This window comes from Neolamprologus multifasciatus, chromosome 6 (genome assembly GCF_963576455.1).
Source record: "Neolamprologus multifasciatus chromosome 6, fNeoMul1.2, whole genome shotgun sequence".
Lineage (NCBI taxonomy): Eukaryota > Metazoa > Chordata > Actinopteri > Cichliformes > Cichlidae > Neolamprologus > Neolamprologus multifasciatus.
The window spans coordinates 4,607,510-4,627,073 of NC_140444.1; the positions used below are offsets into that span (position 1 = coordinate 4,607,510).

Sequence of the window (19,564 nt, forward strand, 5' to 3'; positions counted from 1 at the left end):
GTTCAGCAACACTGATCAATCTAATAAACTTAAACCTACTCAATCCTCCCTATTCTGGTATTTTAAAGAGTACTTAGCAGAAATATTAAGCAACCTAACTAATAGGGTTGCAAACTCCCAGCAAAAAAAAAAAAAAAAGGGAACCACCCTCCACCTCATGATGCTTAATCAACGTAATCAACTTTAATTTGATGCAGGGGGAAAAATGCACAGAAATAAATTATTTTTCAAGAATAATTAAATCGATTCAACATCTTTCTTCAACAGAACTGCAGACTGCACAGATGGTATCTTCCCAAAGGAAAAAGTAGTATAGCTTACTAGGGTATATTAGACTTAACAGTTACTATATACAGTAATGGACTTCTATATATTTTACATCAGATTAAAACTTTGGGTGTAAGAGTCAGATAATTATTTATTAAAAGCTAGACATTTTAAATGAGAATAAGAAAGAAAAAGATGTCTTTGTGCCCCCTTTTCCCTGTTCATGCCCTATCGCCCCCCCTGGCTAAACTTTGCTAGATCCGCCCCTGCACAGTTACCAGCCGTCAGCTGCGTAGAAAAAGATCCTGGTGTAGAAATTAATATTAAGCCGCTGGTTTCCTCTTTCTGGTGCAAAGTGGGCGATAAACAAAGAAGAGAGACGAGCCGATCAGCTGATCATTAAGCAGTTTCACGATTGAAGTAGCAGCAGGAGAGAGAGAGAGGCAGTCGCTCCATATATCGGTTGTTAAGCTTAACGTGGGAATGCTTTACAAACATTCAGAGATGAACTTACACTCTTGCTTTACTTCTCTCTGGGAAAACTTCCTCGGAGATGAAATGCTGGTTTGGTAGCGACGCTATAAATACACGCAGCCGCTCTATCACGTGAGGCATACTGCTGCGACGTGCTACGGTTATGAGCCGAGTTACGCCGTGTAGCAAGTTTTGTGAGGTGCTTTTTTGATATTTAATGGATCGATTACATTTTTTATTTCTCGCCGATATCCGATCCAGTAATTTGGGTCAGTATCAGACCGATACAGATACGTAATATCGGATCGGTCCATCTCTAGTAACTATATATGTATTTTTTTAATATATGTTTTTTTTTTACACATATATGCACTGATGAGCACAACTTGCCATGTTATGTCAACAGGTTGTATTCTGATATTTAAAAAAAGGTTAATTAAATAAGATGATTCATTAAATAAGACATTTTTTGCAGTTAAATCACCACTGTGCAGCAACTATATCACTATTTGTGAACATATTTCTAAATTTTTGCTTTAAGTTAATGAAGCTGTAACTAGATTCTGAATTTAAGTGGCTAATATGAATTTCTGTGCACGTAGACAGCGACTGATTTGTAACAGACAAGAAGTTTGCACTTTATTACTGTTTGTCACAAACAAATTTGATGTAACTGCTAACTTGTCCCTATTTAATTGAAAACTGATAGCAGACTGACATCTAATTGCTGTTTTCCCTAGCATGACTTTAGCATAAAGGCTGTGCTCTCTGATTACTAATTTGTAAGCAATTAAATAACTGGTTATTTGTATAGAACAATCAACACATTACTTTTTCCATTGCAACAAAAAAAACTATTTGAATACTCTAATGTGGTTCTTTGTAATCGCTGGAGGGAAAAAAACTGTGAGGTTTCAGCCCTTCGTCCTGAAGCCAAGGAGCACATCCTCTTATCCTCTGAAATCATGAATTATCTCACATTTCTAGTTTTCATGGATCAGACTGAAATCAGTAATTAGGTTTCTCATTTCTCTCTCCATGCCTCTGTGGCAGTGTACAACAGCATCTATTCTTCACCCGTTCTCTTCATCGAATTATTCATATTCCTACCCTGTGCTTAATTTGTAAATCAGCTGCCAGAACAAAGACAGAGAGATACTCCAGCGGGTCACAGAAAAAAATGTCACAGAGCCCATCAAACAAATTCACAGAGCTTGGAGCACATCAGAGCTAGTCGGCTCTAACACTGCCTGATATATGTGATTCATGTAACCAATGGCACAATCTACACAGCTTTAGCAAAGCTCACACCAAATAAAAGGAAGCCTGAATGCAAATGTTTATATATATATAAAAAAAGAACTTAGATGCTAAACTGACTTTGTGTGCACAGAAAACTATGAATAGGGATGGGTATCGTTTAGGTTTTATCCGATACCAGTGCCAAACCGGTACTTTTGAAACGGTGCCGGTGCTTAAACGGTGCTCAAACCGGTGCTTAAAGAATGGAAAACACAAAAGTGGTCCAAAAACCTCTCATGTTCAGCTGTTTTTTTTGTAAAAAGATAACAATGTTAGCCTTTTCTGCAGCTATGGGGCATATATGGTATCACTCTTGGCTGGAAGCAGTGCTTAAACAATGGAAAACACAAACTTTGTCCAAAAACCTCTCATGTTTAACTGTTTTCCACTTTTTCTTTGGTCATTTTATCCTTTTTGGCCAGGGTGAAGGGAGTATCTGCCATCAAACAAGAAGACAGCTGCATGTAGCTATGATGATGTTTGCTAGTTCACCTTACATGCATTAATGTAATAACGTGGTTAGCCTACTCAACGTAAATTACACACGAACAACATTAAGCTACTCACGCAGAGAAGAACGACTGCTGCTGCCATCATCATCCGTCATCATTTCTGCTACACTGGCAGGGCTAGGGGCCAGGACTCTCCTCTTCGGGTTTTTGGGGGATGTTGCTAATTCCGGGTCCGATAACAGGCAACCCACAAGCAGTAGATGTGCTCGGTGTGAGGTCTCGCAGCAAGCTATCAAATACGGCGCATTTCTCGGCTTTAAAAAAAAACACTATGCGTCGCCAGGTGTTTCATCAGATTTGAGGTGTTACCTCCTTTGACAGTATCACAGTATCAGCTTAAAGCACTTGTTGCAGGCTGCTGAGTTTGCATCTTTTGCTGTGAAGTACAGCCAGACTTTTGACCGCTTCGCCTTGGACATTTTTAATTTGTAGCTCTGCTCTAAAAGAACGTACGTACCTGGACCCGCCTACTATTCTCGGAAACTTAAAATGATTGGCTAGAATCTAAAGTGTATCATTCCATACCAGTTGGTGGCGGTAATGCACCTTTCAGTTGTTTGCCAACCGCCAATACAAATGTAAGGAAGAAGAAAGTGTATCACAGCTCAGGAAAAAAAGCACCGAAATAAAGCACCGAAATGTGCGCTGCTTTTCGGTCTGGTTACTACCGTTTATGTCAGAACCGGTGCCATCATGGCACCGGATACCGGTACCCATCCCTAACTATGAACATCAAGGGGTTTTTGTTTTTTACATTTTGTAACGGCGGATATGTAAATCTAGCTCATATTCACGTAATATAACGTTTGTTATACGTTTGTTTTATTTTGGCAACTTCCTGTGTGACCGGAAGTGAATGATGTAACGGTAAACAACTTGATGTACAAAAAAGACAGAAGAAAACGGTAAACTATTGCTAACGGAGAAAAGGGAGAGGAAAAACATGGTTAAATTGTACAAAAGTGAATGGTTCTAGCTACAGTCGACAGGGGAACAAGGTTTGTAATGTATATGATTTAATTTGAGCAATCTGAAATGCATAATATGTATTATATAGTTTAATAGAAAACGGTTAGACCAGCGTAATGAGCGGTTAAAATGGTGTTACATAAATAACATGGTAATTGTTTTATTTGTTTGTCTAGCTCTTACGTTGGTTCATTGTCTGATACACGGCAAGGAAAGGTCATTCAACAACCATCAGTTCTGGCCTTCTCAGTTCGACTGGATGCTACACATTTTATTTATTAAAAATCCCCAAAACATCACAATGACCTCAAAAGAGAAAGTTCAAGCACTTCAACTGAACGAGGTGCACAGATCCGACCATATCAGAGCTCTCACTGACAAGCAAAGGACTCACAGTATTTGCACATGCATTGACCTCATTACTTGTGTCCTTTGTCATGTTTAATATGATCACTCACCATTTTAACATATTTGATTACAAATAAAGAAAAGCACAACAGGTCCCCCTTAAAAAACCCTGTCAAAATGAAACCAGTGAAGGATGTTTTTCATCAAATCCTCCTTCGTAAGAAATAAGTAAGACATTTCTTTCCTACTTATTGCAAACACTTGTAATGGAGGTCGTGTTATAAATATATAATCTCAAGGCCCAGTCAGTAATAAAAATGTAAGTGCAGCATCAAGGACAAACTAAGGAAGGAATCTCTTTACTTAATATTAAACATGTTCCGTCTGGTTCAGCTCGCCTCTCTTTTTGCTACATACAGATTAGTAAAGGCAGAAGAGCAAAAACAACTCTTGAATACACGCTGAACCTTGATATAACCAAGCCAAAGAAATAGGAATGAAAAGCAAGCTCTCAGGAATACACATGCAAGCAAAATATAACAAATGCAGATGCTTCCATGTTTATTGAACAGTTTGAGGATGATGTGAATCATAGTTTTTGACCTTCAGCCACCAGACGGCAAGCAAAAACCTGCAGTTTCATCATCAGCTCCAAATGAGCCAACATCTTTCTGAAAAATTCCCTATATATTTCCAGAAAAATTTAAAAGACCTGGAGAAACATAAAGAGGCGCTAAAGTTACTAAACATCAGCTGACTGACCTTTGCTTTATTGCCTCTCCTGGCACAAATATTAAGGACTGTAAAAATCTTGCATTTCTCTCACAATAATGCCCTGGCTGATCTTATTACTGATATTTGTAACAGCGATGCAGCACCTGTTCAGGAAGAGTGTCACACGTATCACCCCCAGGCTATCATAAACTCTGTGTTTTGAAAACAGGACAGCTACATTCACGACATTTAAAATCTGTTTGTATGTATAACTCATTGTAGGTTGCAGCTTATTGCTCGTCCAAACACCACAAGTGACTGAAATCAATGGTGACAGCAAAGACAAAAAAAAGGTTGACACGTTTGCCTTTCATTGTATTTCTATCTTTCTGAGAACCCGTTTTTGGCCTTGTGAGTGATGCAGTTTTCTAAATGCTAGAAATTTTTGGCAGGCACGCATTAATATTTTACACCCTTCAGTCTTTTTAACCGTTAAGGTGCGACAGACTTGGAAAACTTGGACTCGTGTCAGTGAATATTCCCTGAGGCCTGTGTGTTTATGTTTGTCCTTCCCTTTACATACTGAGTGGAGACAGCACGTGTCACTCTAAAGAGTTATAGAGGACAACTTTTAGCCAAATTATGAGAAGTTCTTATCTAAACAACATCAAACTCAGCACAGCGGTTCCCAGCAACACACAGTGCATCGGATGAACTGTTGCTAAGCTACAAGAAGAAAAAACAGGTGGACAGAGAGGGATTTCTTGAATTATTCGTAACATCCAACAACCAGTTTTTCACTCCAACCATCTCGCATGGTCATGACATCAGGGTATGACCAGTTAATGTCACAAACATTTGTGTGTCACATGCTCCAAAGTAACACGTTACTGCAATCACCATTTTTCGTGATGTAATAATGTAAATGCAAATATAAAAATCTGCAATCGCACTACAGTTACAATTATTATTACTTGTATAACAAGAGTTTATTAGTTATCTGCACGATGGGAGGATAGGACGAAAAAACACGTGTTTTTCTTCCTGGTAGGGGGAGGAAGATGGTGACGCAGTTTATGACTTGAGAATGATGTTAAACCCGAGTGTATGCTGACCCCAGCCCAGCAGCCAGAGCCTGAACTTTAACAGGTAGCAAAGGCAGCGATGAGCAGTCGACAGAGACATAGTGTCACGATGAGTTGTGTGGCTGTCAGCGGCTGGACCCACGACAGCTTTATTTGCTGGTGAGTCACACTTGGCGATACATAAACAACAACTTAAACTAACTAGACTGGAGATGCTGAAGGTAGACGACAATGAATACACACACAACTAGGGATGGGTATTGTTTAGGTTTTATCCGATACCGGTGCCAAACCGGTACTTTTGAAATGGTGCCGGTGCTTAAACGGTGCTCAAACCGGTGCTTAAAGAATGGAAAACACAAAATTGGTCCAAAAACCTCTCATGTTCAGCTGTTTTCCACTTTTTCTTTGGTCATTTTAGCCTTTTTGGCCAGGGTGAAGGGAGTATCTGCCATCAAACAAGAAGACAGCCGCATGTAACTACGATGGTGTTTGCTGTTCACCTTACATGCATTAATGTAATAACGTGGTTAGCCTACTCAACGTAAATTACACACGAACAACATTAAGCTACTCACGCAGAGAAGAACGGCTGCTGCTGCATCATCATCCGTCATCATTTCTGCTACACTGGCAGGGCTAGGGGCCAGGACTCTCCTCTTCGGGTTTTTGGGGGATGTTGCTAACTCCGGTCCGATAACAGGCAACCCACAAGCAGTAGATGTGCTCGGTGTGAGGTCTCGCAGCAAGCTATCAAATACGCATTTCTCAGCTTTAAAAAAAAAAAACGCTATGCGTCGCCAGGTGTTTCATCAGATTTGAGGTGTTACCTCCTTTGACAGTATCAGCTTAAAGCACTTGTTGCAGCTGCTGAGTTTGCATATTTTGCTGTGAAGTACAGCCAGACTTTTGACCGCTTCGCCTTGGGCATTTTTAATCTGCTCTAAAGAACGTACGTACCTGGGCCCGCCTACTATCCCCGGAAACGTAAAATCATTGGCTAGAATCTAAAGTGTATCATTCCATACCAGTTGGTGGCGGTAATGCACCTCTCAGTTGTTTGCCAACCGCCAATACAAATGTAAGGAAGAAGAAAGTGTATCACAGCTCAGGAAAAAAAAAGCACCGAAATAAAGCACCGAAATGTGCGCTGCTTTTCGGTCTGGTTACTACCGTTTACCCATCCCTACACACAACAAACGTGGAGGACGCAACAACTGGCAGGGAAAAACACAGGTCTTAAATACATACTGAGGTGATTAGGGAATGTGAAACAGAAGGAGAGCACAGCTGGGACTCATCAGACATGACAAGACAAGGGGAGGCAAAACTCAACACATTGACATAGTACACAGACTTTCAAAGTAAAACAGGAAACTGAACAGACGTGGACTAAACTAGGGGATACAGTGACAGAACAAGAGACACACTGACAGAAATGACTGTATACTAACAGAAGTAACACAGAACCACGACCTAAGAAGGAGAACACAAGAAATGCCAAGGACCCAGGGAGTTAGGAATACTAGCGACAGAAATCAAACCCAAGAGAATCAAACACATCATGAAATCAAAGATAACTAATACAAACAGAAAAACATTGAGTCCACAGACTCAGGACCGTGACACATAGTACACATGTAAACACTAAAGGTCGTATGTGTGCCCTCAATAGACCACTGGCTTGTGTCGGTGAGCAGGATGCAGCATAATGGTTATATTGTTACCTAGTAACTATGTGATGGTGTGTTTCAGGTCATGTTATGGAGTAACATTAAAATAATGCAATAAGTAGTGTAACAATTTACTTTCTCAGGTGAATTATTAAGCAACGTAATGCACAACTTTTAAGAAAAGTAACAAGTAATGTGTAATATTTTTGAATACAATCAAGTGAAATGAGTTTTGTCTGTAGGATGGCAGGGCTCAGCCTTACAGGAGCTCAAACATCCACAGAGAGCTCAGCTGTTACTCCTTTTGTGTTAAAAGGAGCCAAGTGAGACGGTTCAGTATCTGATCAGGATGCCTCCAGCGCACCTCCATTTGGAGGTTTTGTTGGGCACTTTGAAGACCCAGAAGAAGATCTGGAACCCACTGGTGAGATTATATTGTTGGGACCCCCTAAGAGTTACTGCAAACCCATGCTGGGGAGAAGGACATCTGGAATACCATGTTTAAACTGCTGTTACAGCAACCCGACGAGATGAGATGAGCAGAAGATAATGGTTTAAATGTCTGACTCAGTACATTAAAGATAACATTTCAGTCAGGCTGAACCATCAAAGGATCAGATCTCCACTTCCTCCCACTTCGCCTTGAAAATCAAGGCACAAATATCTGTATGTTGTTTGTTGATTTCAACTCAGCACTTTGGCCTTTAGCGCCACAATCTGACGTTAGATGTTGGACTTCCTCAGACAGGAGCGTCACACCACAAACCTGCAGGTTTGAGTGTTCAGCCTCATCCTGTTCACACTGTTCTCCCACGATTGCATTCAGAGACACAGAGAGAACTCTATTGTGAAATCTGCAGAGAGCGCAACCGTTCTGGTGAGATTATAAACACTGATGAGAGGAAGAGAGGATTTATATCTAGAGGAAATCAATAATCTTACAGCATGGTACACAGAGAATAACCCACCGCAAAAACACCCTCGCTGGAGCTGAGGTGGAGCCGACGCAGAACAAGAGGCTGACTAGATGGTCAGCCAAGCAACCTTTGGATGTGGAGTCCTACCAAGTATGTGCAAGTGTGGGACTGACACAGAATCTGTTTAACTGTGGGTAGTTATATATAGTTGCATCTTTTTAGTTTGTCCACGATGAACATTTGCACACAAAAACCTGTCAAACGTATTCAGTTATTCAGTCTTCCTGTCAGGTTGATCTCTTTTTGATTTTGCTTTTTTCATGAGATGTGACTGTGATTTCAAAATTTGCCTGCCAGCGAGAGCAAACAGAACTCTGGACGTAACATCGCAGCTGGATCCATGAAGGAGAAAGTACCTGTGGCAGAAGCCGGGAGAGAACACGAGGGCAATGCTGGGAGACACAGAAGGGAATGTGGATGTCAGAGACTGAAAGCAGAGCAGTCGGGCAAAGAAAGGAGGATGAAGAGGGAGGCACCGGTGACTGGACAGAGGAAGGTGAGATTGTTCCTGCTTCTCTCTGATGTCCACAGTCAGTCCCTGCTGCTGCCGGCTGCCCCTCTCCCCACCAGCTAAAACACTTTGATGAAATAAACACACACAGGAGGAGGTGAGTTAGCCGCTGCTACTGCAGCTCCCCTGGTGAAAAAACTGATTTTGAGTGTGAGTGTGTGTTTACAGTGCAGTCAGGTGGCTTGCAGTAATCATATGGTGCACTGCAGAAGCACAGCACAGCCTAGTGGCAGAAAGAAAAATTGAGGTGAAGCTTGTTCCTCCTCTTCCTCAGGAAAACATTTAGTGGTTGTTTTTGCTATTTTATGTAGTGAGTAAAACTTTTAAGGCATTTAAAAAAGCACTCAGCTTTCTATCCCAACATACCCTGTTAACAGTGCCAGCATGCACTGGGCAGGAGGCAGAGTACGATATAGCTGAGCAACAAGAGAAAAGGGACACTAAAAAATTCATAGTGAACTTAATCGCCACCACTGGGCAACAATTCAGCTCACTTTATTGGGTTGTCTTAAATTTTTTTGCGGGCTGCAGTTAAACAAAAGGAATCAACAGCACATTGAGCTTCACGCATAAATATTTTTTATCGGAGGCATTTTTAAAACCAAAACCAATCAGTGCAGAGGGCTCATGGGAAATCAGTAATGTCTATCAGAAAAGGAAAAACAGATGAAATCAGGTTAAAAAAATGGTGATTGTGGACACACCTCCAGCCTCCATAAACATTTAATCAAAGGTTTGGTTGCCTCATGACAGTGTGGCAGCTCAACTGAAACACTGAGAAGAGCTAACAAAATGCACTCTGGCTTAAACTGCATTTATGTTTCACTTTAAGGGCACGATCTGATATCCTCGTGTTGGTGTTGTTCCCAGATCATCATACTAAAGGTTGTTCCAGGATCAACATTGCAAGTGACCAATCAGAATGTTGTGATGTCATACTTTTGCGACTTCGGGAAAAACCGGCGTAAAACAAAAAACTGTACTTAAGCTGCGAGAAACCGCCTTTGTCCGCCGATCAACGGACCCTAACCCTGACCCTAACCCTTTAATAAACGCTAAGCAGAATTGATATTGTCCTTGCAACATTGGAATTTCATAAATGCACGAATGGGTTGGTGCGCAAAAGAATAACGTCACAATAATGTGATTGGTCACTTGCAATGTTGAACCTGGAACAACATTTTCATGATGATCTGGGAACAACACCAACACGACGATATCAGATCATCCCACTTTAAGGAGCGATGGAAGCGTCTCACCTTTGCAAAGTAAAGGAGGAAGGAAATTGACTAGTGGTGAGGGGAGCACACTTTTATACAAATGTATCATTTTGCATCTATAATTAGCGAAAGACCAGGAGGAAGCTCTTTAAAATACAAACAAACAAAATGTAACTTAAATAGCAAAAGATAACATACCAGTTGTGCTCAAAACAACTGTAATATTTGTGCCTTTTTTTTATTTTATTAATTTTTATATCAAGTATGAAAAGTATTTGGAAAAAAAAGTATTTTAACATATCAAAAATTACAATAATAATTAAAATGAAAATGTTCTCTCTCAGTTAGAATATTTAAATAAATAAATATTTAAAATTTAAATTAAAAAGATAAGATAAGATGTGGTGAACTGGTGGCACTACAGAGCTGTCATTAGACAGCTGATTTTAGGTTTTTTGAAGTAACCAAAGCATGGTTACGTGTCTCTTAGTCGAATAAAAGAGCTTTTACTTGTTGTTGGTCATAGGGAACGTCTAAAGTAAGTCAAATATCATTGGTCTAATTAAAAAAGTTCACTCTGTTCATCATCCATTCATTTCTGTGCATCCCAAATATAATAGCAAAGTATGAACCATATACTTTCCACCTTTGCGAACATCCTGTCTGCCTTGCAGTTAAAAATATCTTCAGTGTCACACTATAGCTTTGTTGCACTTGCGTCTGACAGCCGGCATCATCTCATCGTTTGAAACTGTCTGCACAGTTTTTTGCGCCGGGGCTGAAATTTATATAAAAATACAGCCAAAATTGGAACATCCCTAATTTAGCTGCATATATTCTTCTTCTCTCCATTTTTACATGTCTCCCAGGCCCCGCTGCCAATAAAGCACTGCATAGCGTGATGCTCACACCTCCTCGCTTCACAGCAGGACACTGTTACACAAGTGGTGAGCACTGCTCGCTCCCTGAAACAGCATTCTGCTTCTAAGATGAGAAGTTCAACTTTTGTTTCTGCTGTTGACAAAAAAGGCTTCTAGCGTTCCTGCAGCTGCTCTGCTGAACACTCATGATGGCTCAATGCACTTTTACAGTGTGTGTGTGTGTGTGTGTGCACGTAGGCCCACCTGTCTGATTGGCTCAGGGACCCGGTATCGGCAGCATGCGTGTGTGAGGCGGACAGCTGTGTCCAGGCTGATCTTGTGGCCTACGGACACGTACACTGGCTTCGAGCTCTTGTCAGAGCTTCGCAGTGCCTGATTTCAAAGACAGAAGTCAGCTGTAACTTTTCAGCATTCATCTCGCTCTCCAGTTGTGATCATCATAAAAAATTTGTTGCGTTTGACTTTCGGCAACGAGGGTTTTCTTTGAAGTCCGCAGCAACAAGACAACGCCTTTGTCAGAGGTATTTGTTTCTATTTTCTGTGCATCTGTCCTTTGCCGCACCTTTCCGAGCACTTTGCCTGAGGCGCCTATGAGTGGGAAGCTGTCTCCTCCTCTTTGCAGAGCAGCTATCTGTGGAGGCAAAGAAACAAAAATCAAAGTCAAAACAGATGTACAGCTTGCCAAAACAAATAGCAGCAAGCTGAAACAAAGTATTAACCTCCTGCAGAGCCTTCACACTCGCGTCACTTTGTCTCTAACCTCTGCGTGGCCCCACTTTGCTGTCCAACTAGAGCTTCAAAATGCTAAAACAGGACCAAATCTTTATTCCACTGAAAGGACGGTGGGTTATGACTTTGAAAAAGAAAATCCAGACAGTCTTGTTCCCGGAGAAAAGCACCGCACAAAAATTATTGTTTTAAATTTTAATATAGCATAAAAGGGTACAATAATAAAACTCCTAATACAGATTAATAATAATGCACTATTTACTTTATTGATCCCTGTGGGGAAATTCCTCTCTGCATTTAACCCATTTACTTAGTGAAGCAGTGGGCAGCCATTGGGCGCCCGGGGAGCAGTGTGTAGGGACGGTACCTTGCTCAGGTGTACCTCAGTGTAGCCGTTCAGTGGATTCGAACCCCCGACCTTCCGATCATGGGGCCCCCACGCTACCTACTGAGCTATCCCTGCCCCAATTAAATTAAATAAACTGTATTTTGAAAAAAAATTTTTTTTATTATCTTTGTTATCTCATTTTTCACAAGTAAATAAATAAAATTATGAGTGAATTCATTTAAAAATGAAGGCAAAGACTTTATTTGGACTTTTTCTCTTTTTGGAAAAATGCCAAAATCTTTTTTTTAAAACTGTGTTTCGTCTCAACAAATTTAAATTCATGACATTTTTTAATATTCCTTATTTTCAATTAACCGCCACATATCTACAGATACAGTAAACTAGAGGCCTAGGACCATATTTCAAGTTGTGTTTGAGTTTTGTGAAACGAAAGCATGTGATCGTGCAAAAAATATAATTATTATGTATGAGATTCAAAGAGAGCGATTTTGACTCAGCTAGTTACCAATATGTCACTCACCACCAATTGCTAGGAGACGGTCTTCTGTCAGAATCACTTGGATATGTGCAAGCTGTTAAATACAACCTGAAGCAGGACCGTGCAACAGATCGAATTTAGATTTCAACTGCAATGTTGTCTGCCATCAATTATTGAAATAAGATAATCAAGATAAAATGGTTATTGTGCCACAATCTGCTCATTCTTTTCTGTCACTGCTCCAACTTTCATTTACTTCTGTCGCCCTCCTGCCACTTTGATGGAATATAGTTTCTTTGTTCTCAGTTTGTTTGCTGTCTCAGTTTTGGTTTTCTTTATTCCAGGTTATATTTTAGTTTAAGTTACTGTTTGCATTTACAGTGTTGGGAAGGTTACTTTTAAAATGTATTCCATTACAGAATACAGAATACATGCCCCAAAATGTATTCTGTAACGTATTCCGTTACGTTACTCAATGAGAGTAACGTATTCTGAATACTTTGGATTACTTAATATATTATCATGCTGTTTACAACTACATGAATGTACTATTGCTGTGATTTATTACTGTTACTGAAGGTCTGCGGCTCCGAACCGTAGTAAAGGGACCTCTGGCTAATACGGTGGGTTCTGTGTCGAGCTCGTAGCCGAAAAATAGCTTTAATTAGTTGTCTGGGTCAACTTCAACCATTCGCACTCACATTCATTCGCACATTCCCACCTAGTGACAATTTGGATTAATCAATTAACCTATCCCCACAAGCTGCATGTCTTTGGACAGTGGGAGGAAGCCGGAGTACCCGAAGGGAACCCACGCAAACACGGTGTACAGTCGAGTCTTAATAGCTTACTTACAACTGGGCTCGTCAGGCTCTCTTCTTGGCTGCAGTGGTTATTATTATATTTACATGCTTCCAGCTCCCGTTTCTGCTCGATGACAGCTCGTACTTTTCCTTTTTCTCCCTCCCTCGCTCACAGACACATAACGTGTATGGCGGTCCATTCTCCCTGCAGCACGGACTACACTGCCTATGATGCTACATTCTTTAGCGCTATACCTGTAGCATTCTGCCTATTAGCTTAGCACAACAACAACAAAAAGGCCTCTCTCACCCAGGAAACACGCAGAGAGAGAGCGTCACCCTGTAACCATGGCAACCGTAACGCTGCCACCTGGAACAACAGAACGTAGCTGTCAAACAAAACCCAAACAGTCCTGACCCGCCACAATATGAAACAGGGAAGTACCGCCGTGTAATCCATTTATTTCAACAAAGTAACTGTATTCTAAATACCACCTTTTTAAACGGTAACTGTAACGGAATACAGTTACTCATATTTTGTATTTTAAATACGTAACGGCGGTACATGTATTCCGTTACTCCCCAACACTGTGCATTTATAGAGGTTACGTTTCTTCTCTCCTAACCAGCTGTTTCCATTGCCTGCATTGATCTTCATATCACTGCCACCCTGTGCCATGTTTACTTGCAAGCAAATGTTCTGTTAAAAAGACAAGTTTTTGTCTTTTGCTTTTTTAAGTTTTCCAAATTCTCTGAGTAATGGTGTTATATAATCACGATTCAATAGTGGCTAAAATACTTGTGATGAGAACATTTGTCCTAACCTAATCTATGTTATAAAGTTTGGACTTAATATTTCAGACACATTCGACAGCAAAAGCAAACATTTTATGTGATCATTCAGGCGTTAGACTTGAAGTGTCACTGAGATATAATGAAACAGCCAGACAGGACATAGAAACAGTCCTTGAGTCTGAAAAACCTTTAAATGTATATATTTTCCAATTAAGTTAGTTTTAAACCTAAAAAAAAGAACTAACTCTAATAAAAGACTAGAAAATTATTGATGTACTAACTGGCTCATCTTTGACGTCTCATGAGAGCCCAGACCAGATGCCTCCATTTTTCATTGAAGGATGTTGGACTCAAAGAAAGATTTTAAATGACCTCTCTCTTGATTTCTGTTAGAGCTAAAGTTTTGTTCTCACAGTCAAAGAGACGGTGCAAAGTCAGATGCAGTGATGCGGGCTGCTGTTGACAGGTGTGCTCTGGGTTATGGGCCAGAGCGATGAAGGGAGTTTAGCCTCCATGATGGATGGAGTGTCTGCTCTACTATGACTGATTACAGCAAGCAGCCAGCAGGGAGACAGGAGGGGCCGCACGGGGCATCCAATCCCGGCTGGGATGAGGCCAATAGTGTGTGTGTGTGTGTGTGTCTGTGAAAGAGAGGGTTTGATTCAAGAATAGGACTGAAGCCAGGGCACCAGAAGTCAGAAACACGGGGTAAGTCATCAATAACACACTAGTTTGAGTTACAGCCAGGCTATCAGCGAGAGAAGAGACAAAGAGAGACAAACAGGGAGAAGGAGCGAGAAAGGGGATAGAGTAGGAGGTTAAGGGAGACAGGAAGAAAGAGAGGAGAGGCGACAAAGACCTGAAGGACTCTGAGCAACACAAAACTTCAACAGAGATACAATTTTCCAAAAGTGTACTGAGGACAAAAAGGAGGGAAAGAAACATTTTCTACCCTCTTTCATCCCGTCTCTTTTGTCTAAAGCTCGGCTCACACAAAGGCCCACTGCATCACTTCCAGCACAGGGACATCATGTTCAGCTTCAAATAAAAAACAGCGAGCAGAGAGAGAAGGGCTTTCGTGTTCATGGACACTGCAAGGGGACGCACGTGCTTTAATGACGACAGAAGGCAGGCAATACAACCTAAAAATTGTCCATCTTAACAAGTTATCCGTTGTTCTTATTTACTGCTACACAAACAAACAGCTGTCTGTTTGCAAGGTCTTTGTTACTTTGTTTTACTGACTATTACTGTATATAAAAGATGAACTTGTTTGCTTTAAGATGTCTTAAAGCCTCGCATCTGGCATTCTGCCCGGTGACACGCTTTTGACAAGAGGCTGGAGGTCTAAAAATCAGCCAATGCTTACTCGTTCGCTTTATTAGCAAAGTGAATCTATAAGTGCAGCACTGCTCATAACACTGGAATTTCACTCTCCACAACTGGAGTTTAGACGGTGTGTTAGTACCAAGGTTATTATCGTTAACGAAAACTAACGAAATAACGAAAACTAGAAGTGAAAAAACATTTTCGTTAATGGAAATAAAAATAAAAACAAAAAAAGGAAAACTAACTAAAACTATAATGAGTGTTCACAAAACTAACTAAAATTAACTGAATTTATAGCAAAAATGTGTTTAGTTTTCGTTGATGTGTGCGTGTCATACAAGAGTCAAGGGTGAAAATGAAGTTTAGTTTCCAGATTTTTTTCTTGCTGTGTCTCATTATGCCAGCAGGTGGCAGCACGTTAGTCGAGTCGTCTGTGTTGCTGCTCTATCCACGCGCAGAATCATGTCAGGAAAAGTCGGAAGAAAGCATCCAATTTGGGATTACTTTGAATATGACTGTGTTTTGGATAAAGCAAGTGTCTTGTAGTGGAAAGAGACAAATTATGAGGGACATTTCTAAAGGGAAAAAAATCCCACAAACCTTAAAGTGCACTTGAAAAGCTCACACAAGAAGGCTAACCTAGCTTAGCTTGAGAAGGTAAGGGAGCACACTCAACCCTCATCCCCAGAAAACAGAAGCTAACCCCAGGCAAGGCAGCGTGATGCATCCCGAGACAACAGGACTGGGATATCTACACAACTGTGTGAGTCAATTACCTTCAAAAAGTTCATCAATTAACTTGAACCAAAATTACGAACACCCGGTGCTGCAAGAGTTAATAGTCTCATTGGGGCCAAGATATACATTTTATAGTTGCCTGGTATCAATGGTTGTTCATCTGCCTTTATTTATTTATTTAAAGAACCCATAGGTGGGAATGTGAGTTGTCTGTCTCTGCGTGTTAGCCCTGCTACAGACAGGCGACCTGTCCAGGGTGCAGTATGGTAGCTGGAATAGCAACACACCCAAGGATGAGCAGAAGAGAATGACTGATATGATGAAACTGGGATTTTGTTACACTTAATTATTGCAAACACAACTAAAACTATAACTGAAACTAATCAAAACTAAACTGAAACTAAGGATTTTCAAAAAAATAAAAACTAAACTAAACTAGCAAACAAGCTATATTAAGCAGAGAAGTGCACAAACACGACTGGGATTGAAATTAGATGAGGTGAAGCAAAATGCTATTTTTATACCTAAAATACAATTTAAATAGGTGAGTTACAGAAAAAACACAACTCTAAGTGCAATAAAGCTTCAAATATAAAGTTGGCATTTTAACCATGTACTGTAGGCAGGTGTAGCTTTCTGGGCTGAGTTAAGCCACTGTTTTCACGGCAGCAGAGGGTGACTCCTCCGGTTTAAAGTCTGACTGTATAAAACTGTGAAATTCCCCTCCTGCTCACATCTATGACTTCAATAAACACTTTACTGATGAGTGTTATGTTTGACACATGTAGCCTTGGATCTAATATCAAAGATGCAACTGTACAGTCTATTCATGAAGTGAACAAAGTTATCCGTAAACTTAAGGCAGAGAAAGTGACTCTTAAGTTTCAGCACTTGGGTAACAGTGAGGATCTGGCATTGGTAGCAGAGGATGGTTCCCAATTACAAAGTACCACCAAAGCTTGATGAAGCCAGGCCATACGAGTGCTGGAAGAATGAAGTCAATATCTGGAGACGAGTTACGGAGCTGGATAAAAAGAAACAGGCACTCGTGGTGGCGCTGGGGCTCGAGGGAAGAGCCAGAGAAACGGCCGTGGAGATACCCGCGGAAGATTTGGACAAAGATGACGGTATGGAAATACTACTTGCAAAACTTGACGCGGTGTTTCAGAGAGAAGCGAAAGACCGCGCTTATGAAGCCTACTCGTGTTTTGACTCCATTGCAAAGAACCATCCTCTGCTACCAATGTTAACTCAAAAGACACGACGTCGTACTCTCATTCACAGCGCTTTATTTGTTCCGCCATTTTTCATACTAACAACAACAATACTTCGTGGGCAACAGTACTCTCGCGATAAAACAGAAAATAACAAGTTAACAATGAGTTTAAGATGTCTTTGATGTAAATTATGGTCGTCGTTGGACTCAAAAAGGATGATAAAGCAAGTTGAGCTTTACGAAGGTATACCTTGTGATTAACAGCCATCAGTATTTGGTCTCATCCACAAGTTTTCACATTGGCCGGGACTTTACTAATCGCTGATGTCATGTTGGTCATTCCTAACTTTACCATATGATTTTAAGACTGAAGTCTAACTTTTGTATTCAGCCCCAAGCGGTCATTTGATGAACTGCAGTTTTTGGCACTTCCCTGTTTCCGTTTTCAGTCTTGGAGGCTGACATTCGTTTACAGGCTCTTTTCTTTGAATTTTTAAACTGATTTAAATCACTCTTACAAAATAGTTACTTTTTTCCCCCCCGAGTGATAAATCAGAAGATTGATGAAACTTTTAAATAAGTTATTAAAGCAGAATTCATATAATTTTATGAATCTCTATTAAAGGCAACCAAACTCCAAAAAATATCCCTGAACAAGTTACATTTAAGTAAAAAAAATGGTGAAAATGTTTTGACCTACATCTGATCTTTTACATTTTGTACCTGACAAACTTTGGGTGACACCAAGACCACTAATTGCTATCAAGCCCAAAATAAACAGATAAAATTAGAGTGACATTAATATTCTCATCTCAGATGATGCATTGAGTATTTCTTCTTCAGTCACTCACTATGTGTTAATAGTCTCTGCATAGAATCATACTTGTTATTAATCTCTGTCTCTCTTCCACTGCTTGTCTTTATCCTGTCTTCCTTCTCTCGCACCAACCAATCACAGCAGATGGCTCCGCCCCTCCCTGAGCCTGGTTCTGCCGGAGGTTTCTTCCTGTTAAAAGGGAGTTTTTCCTTCCCACTGTCGCCAAAGTGCTTGCTCATAGGGGGTCATATGATTGTTGAGTTTCTCTCTGTATGTATTATTGTAGGGTCTACCTTACAATATAAAGCACCTTGAGGTGACTGTTGTTGTGATTTGGTGCTATATAAATAAAATTGAATAGATGTCTACTGTTTCTTAATGAAACTCAAACCTCCATGCAAAAATATATTTGTTTTACAGTGCGTCTTTAAAATTTATGTACATTATAGTTTCTCTGAGCACAAGTTCATCCTGCAACATATTATGTGCATTCGTACATTAACACAATCCCTGTGCTATACAGTGTTTCATTTTCACCTTTCCAAGGAGGCTGCATCTGATAAAGACACACATACACACCTTTACTTTCGAGGTTTGCACATTTAATTGCCGCAACTAAGAGAAACTTCTGTAACCTTGAGAGACACTTCTCAGACTGCATATTGGCTTTCAGAAACCCTGTTTGCTGGAAATGTTGAAAGAAACTCTGACATCTGATCTAATCAAGTATGGCAGCGTATCGCTCGTCAGTGGTACGTGGCGGTGCGCTCGTAGCTCCAGTAATGGCTAATCTTGTTTCAAAAGAGCTAATTTTCTGAAATTTGGTAGGAAGCCTGATATGGCTTGTGTTTCACAGATTACTTCACAGCTAATTTCCCACCAAGCGCTCAAGCGCCAAAGCATCAAGCGTCGCAATCGTGTGCGTGCCTGTAGACAAATTAGAAAGAGCCCCAGAGAGTGACAATTACATCAATATGGGCGGGAAGGGACTTCTAAAATTTCACGCTGATCCAAAGCTAATAGCTTGAGCCAAACATGCAGCATGGCCGTGTAATGCCTGTGCTACCTGATCCTGAAAGTAAATGAGCCACATGTATTTGGACACATATTGTTTCAGTAGATAAGTGTGACTGGATCCTCGGGGGTGACCATGATAGGTGTAAACAAAGATCAGATTCCCCCCGGGGGGAAAAGACGGGCGTAATTTTTCTGACGCCAAAGCCACTAACACTAATTCATGAGATGGATACATTGCAGAGAATCGAATTAGCATCTTACACGACTACATGAAGATTGCCGGGGTTGTAATCACACTATGTATCTGATGCTAACTGAGAAGTGGATCAGATGTCTGTCCGCTCCTCTCCAAAACTTTGG

General features: G+C 40.6%; 1 protein-coding gene and 1 long non-coding RNA gene across 3 annotated transcripts in view; one reads left to right on the top strand and one right to left on the bottom strand.

Annotated features, from left to right (window-relative positions):
• LOC146516196 (uncharacterized) overlaps positions 1-19,564 on the top strand; it is a 390,625-nt gene that overhangs the window by 300,259 nt on the left and 70,802 nt on the right. The window lies entirely within an intron of this gene.
• Positions 1-19,564, bottom strand: part of LOC146516201 (endonuclease V-like) — a 111,732-nt gene that overhangs the window by 79,269 nt on the left and 12,899 nt on the right. The window contains exons 6-9 of one of the 2 annotated variants that reach the window (XM_085162789.1): positions 11,496-11,564; positions 11,177-11,305; positions 8,999-9,055; positions 8,678-8,899 (exon numbers count right to left, since the gene is read on the bottom strand). In XM_085162789.1, the coding sequence (XP_085018915.1) occupies positions 8,678-8,899; positions 8,999-9,055; positions 11,177-11,305; positions 11,496-11,564 (477 nt within the window). The remainder of the gene's footprint in view (positions 1-8,677; positions 8,900-8,998; positions 9,056-11,176; positions 11,306-11,495; positions 11,565-19,564) is intronic. The other variant, XM_085162788.1, reaches the window with a different exon arrangement.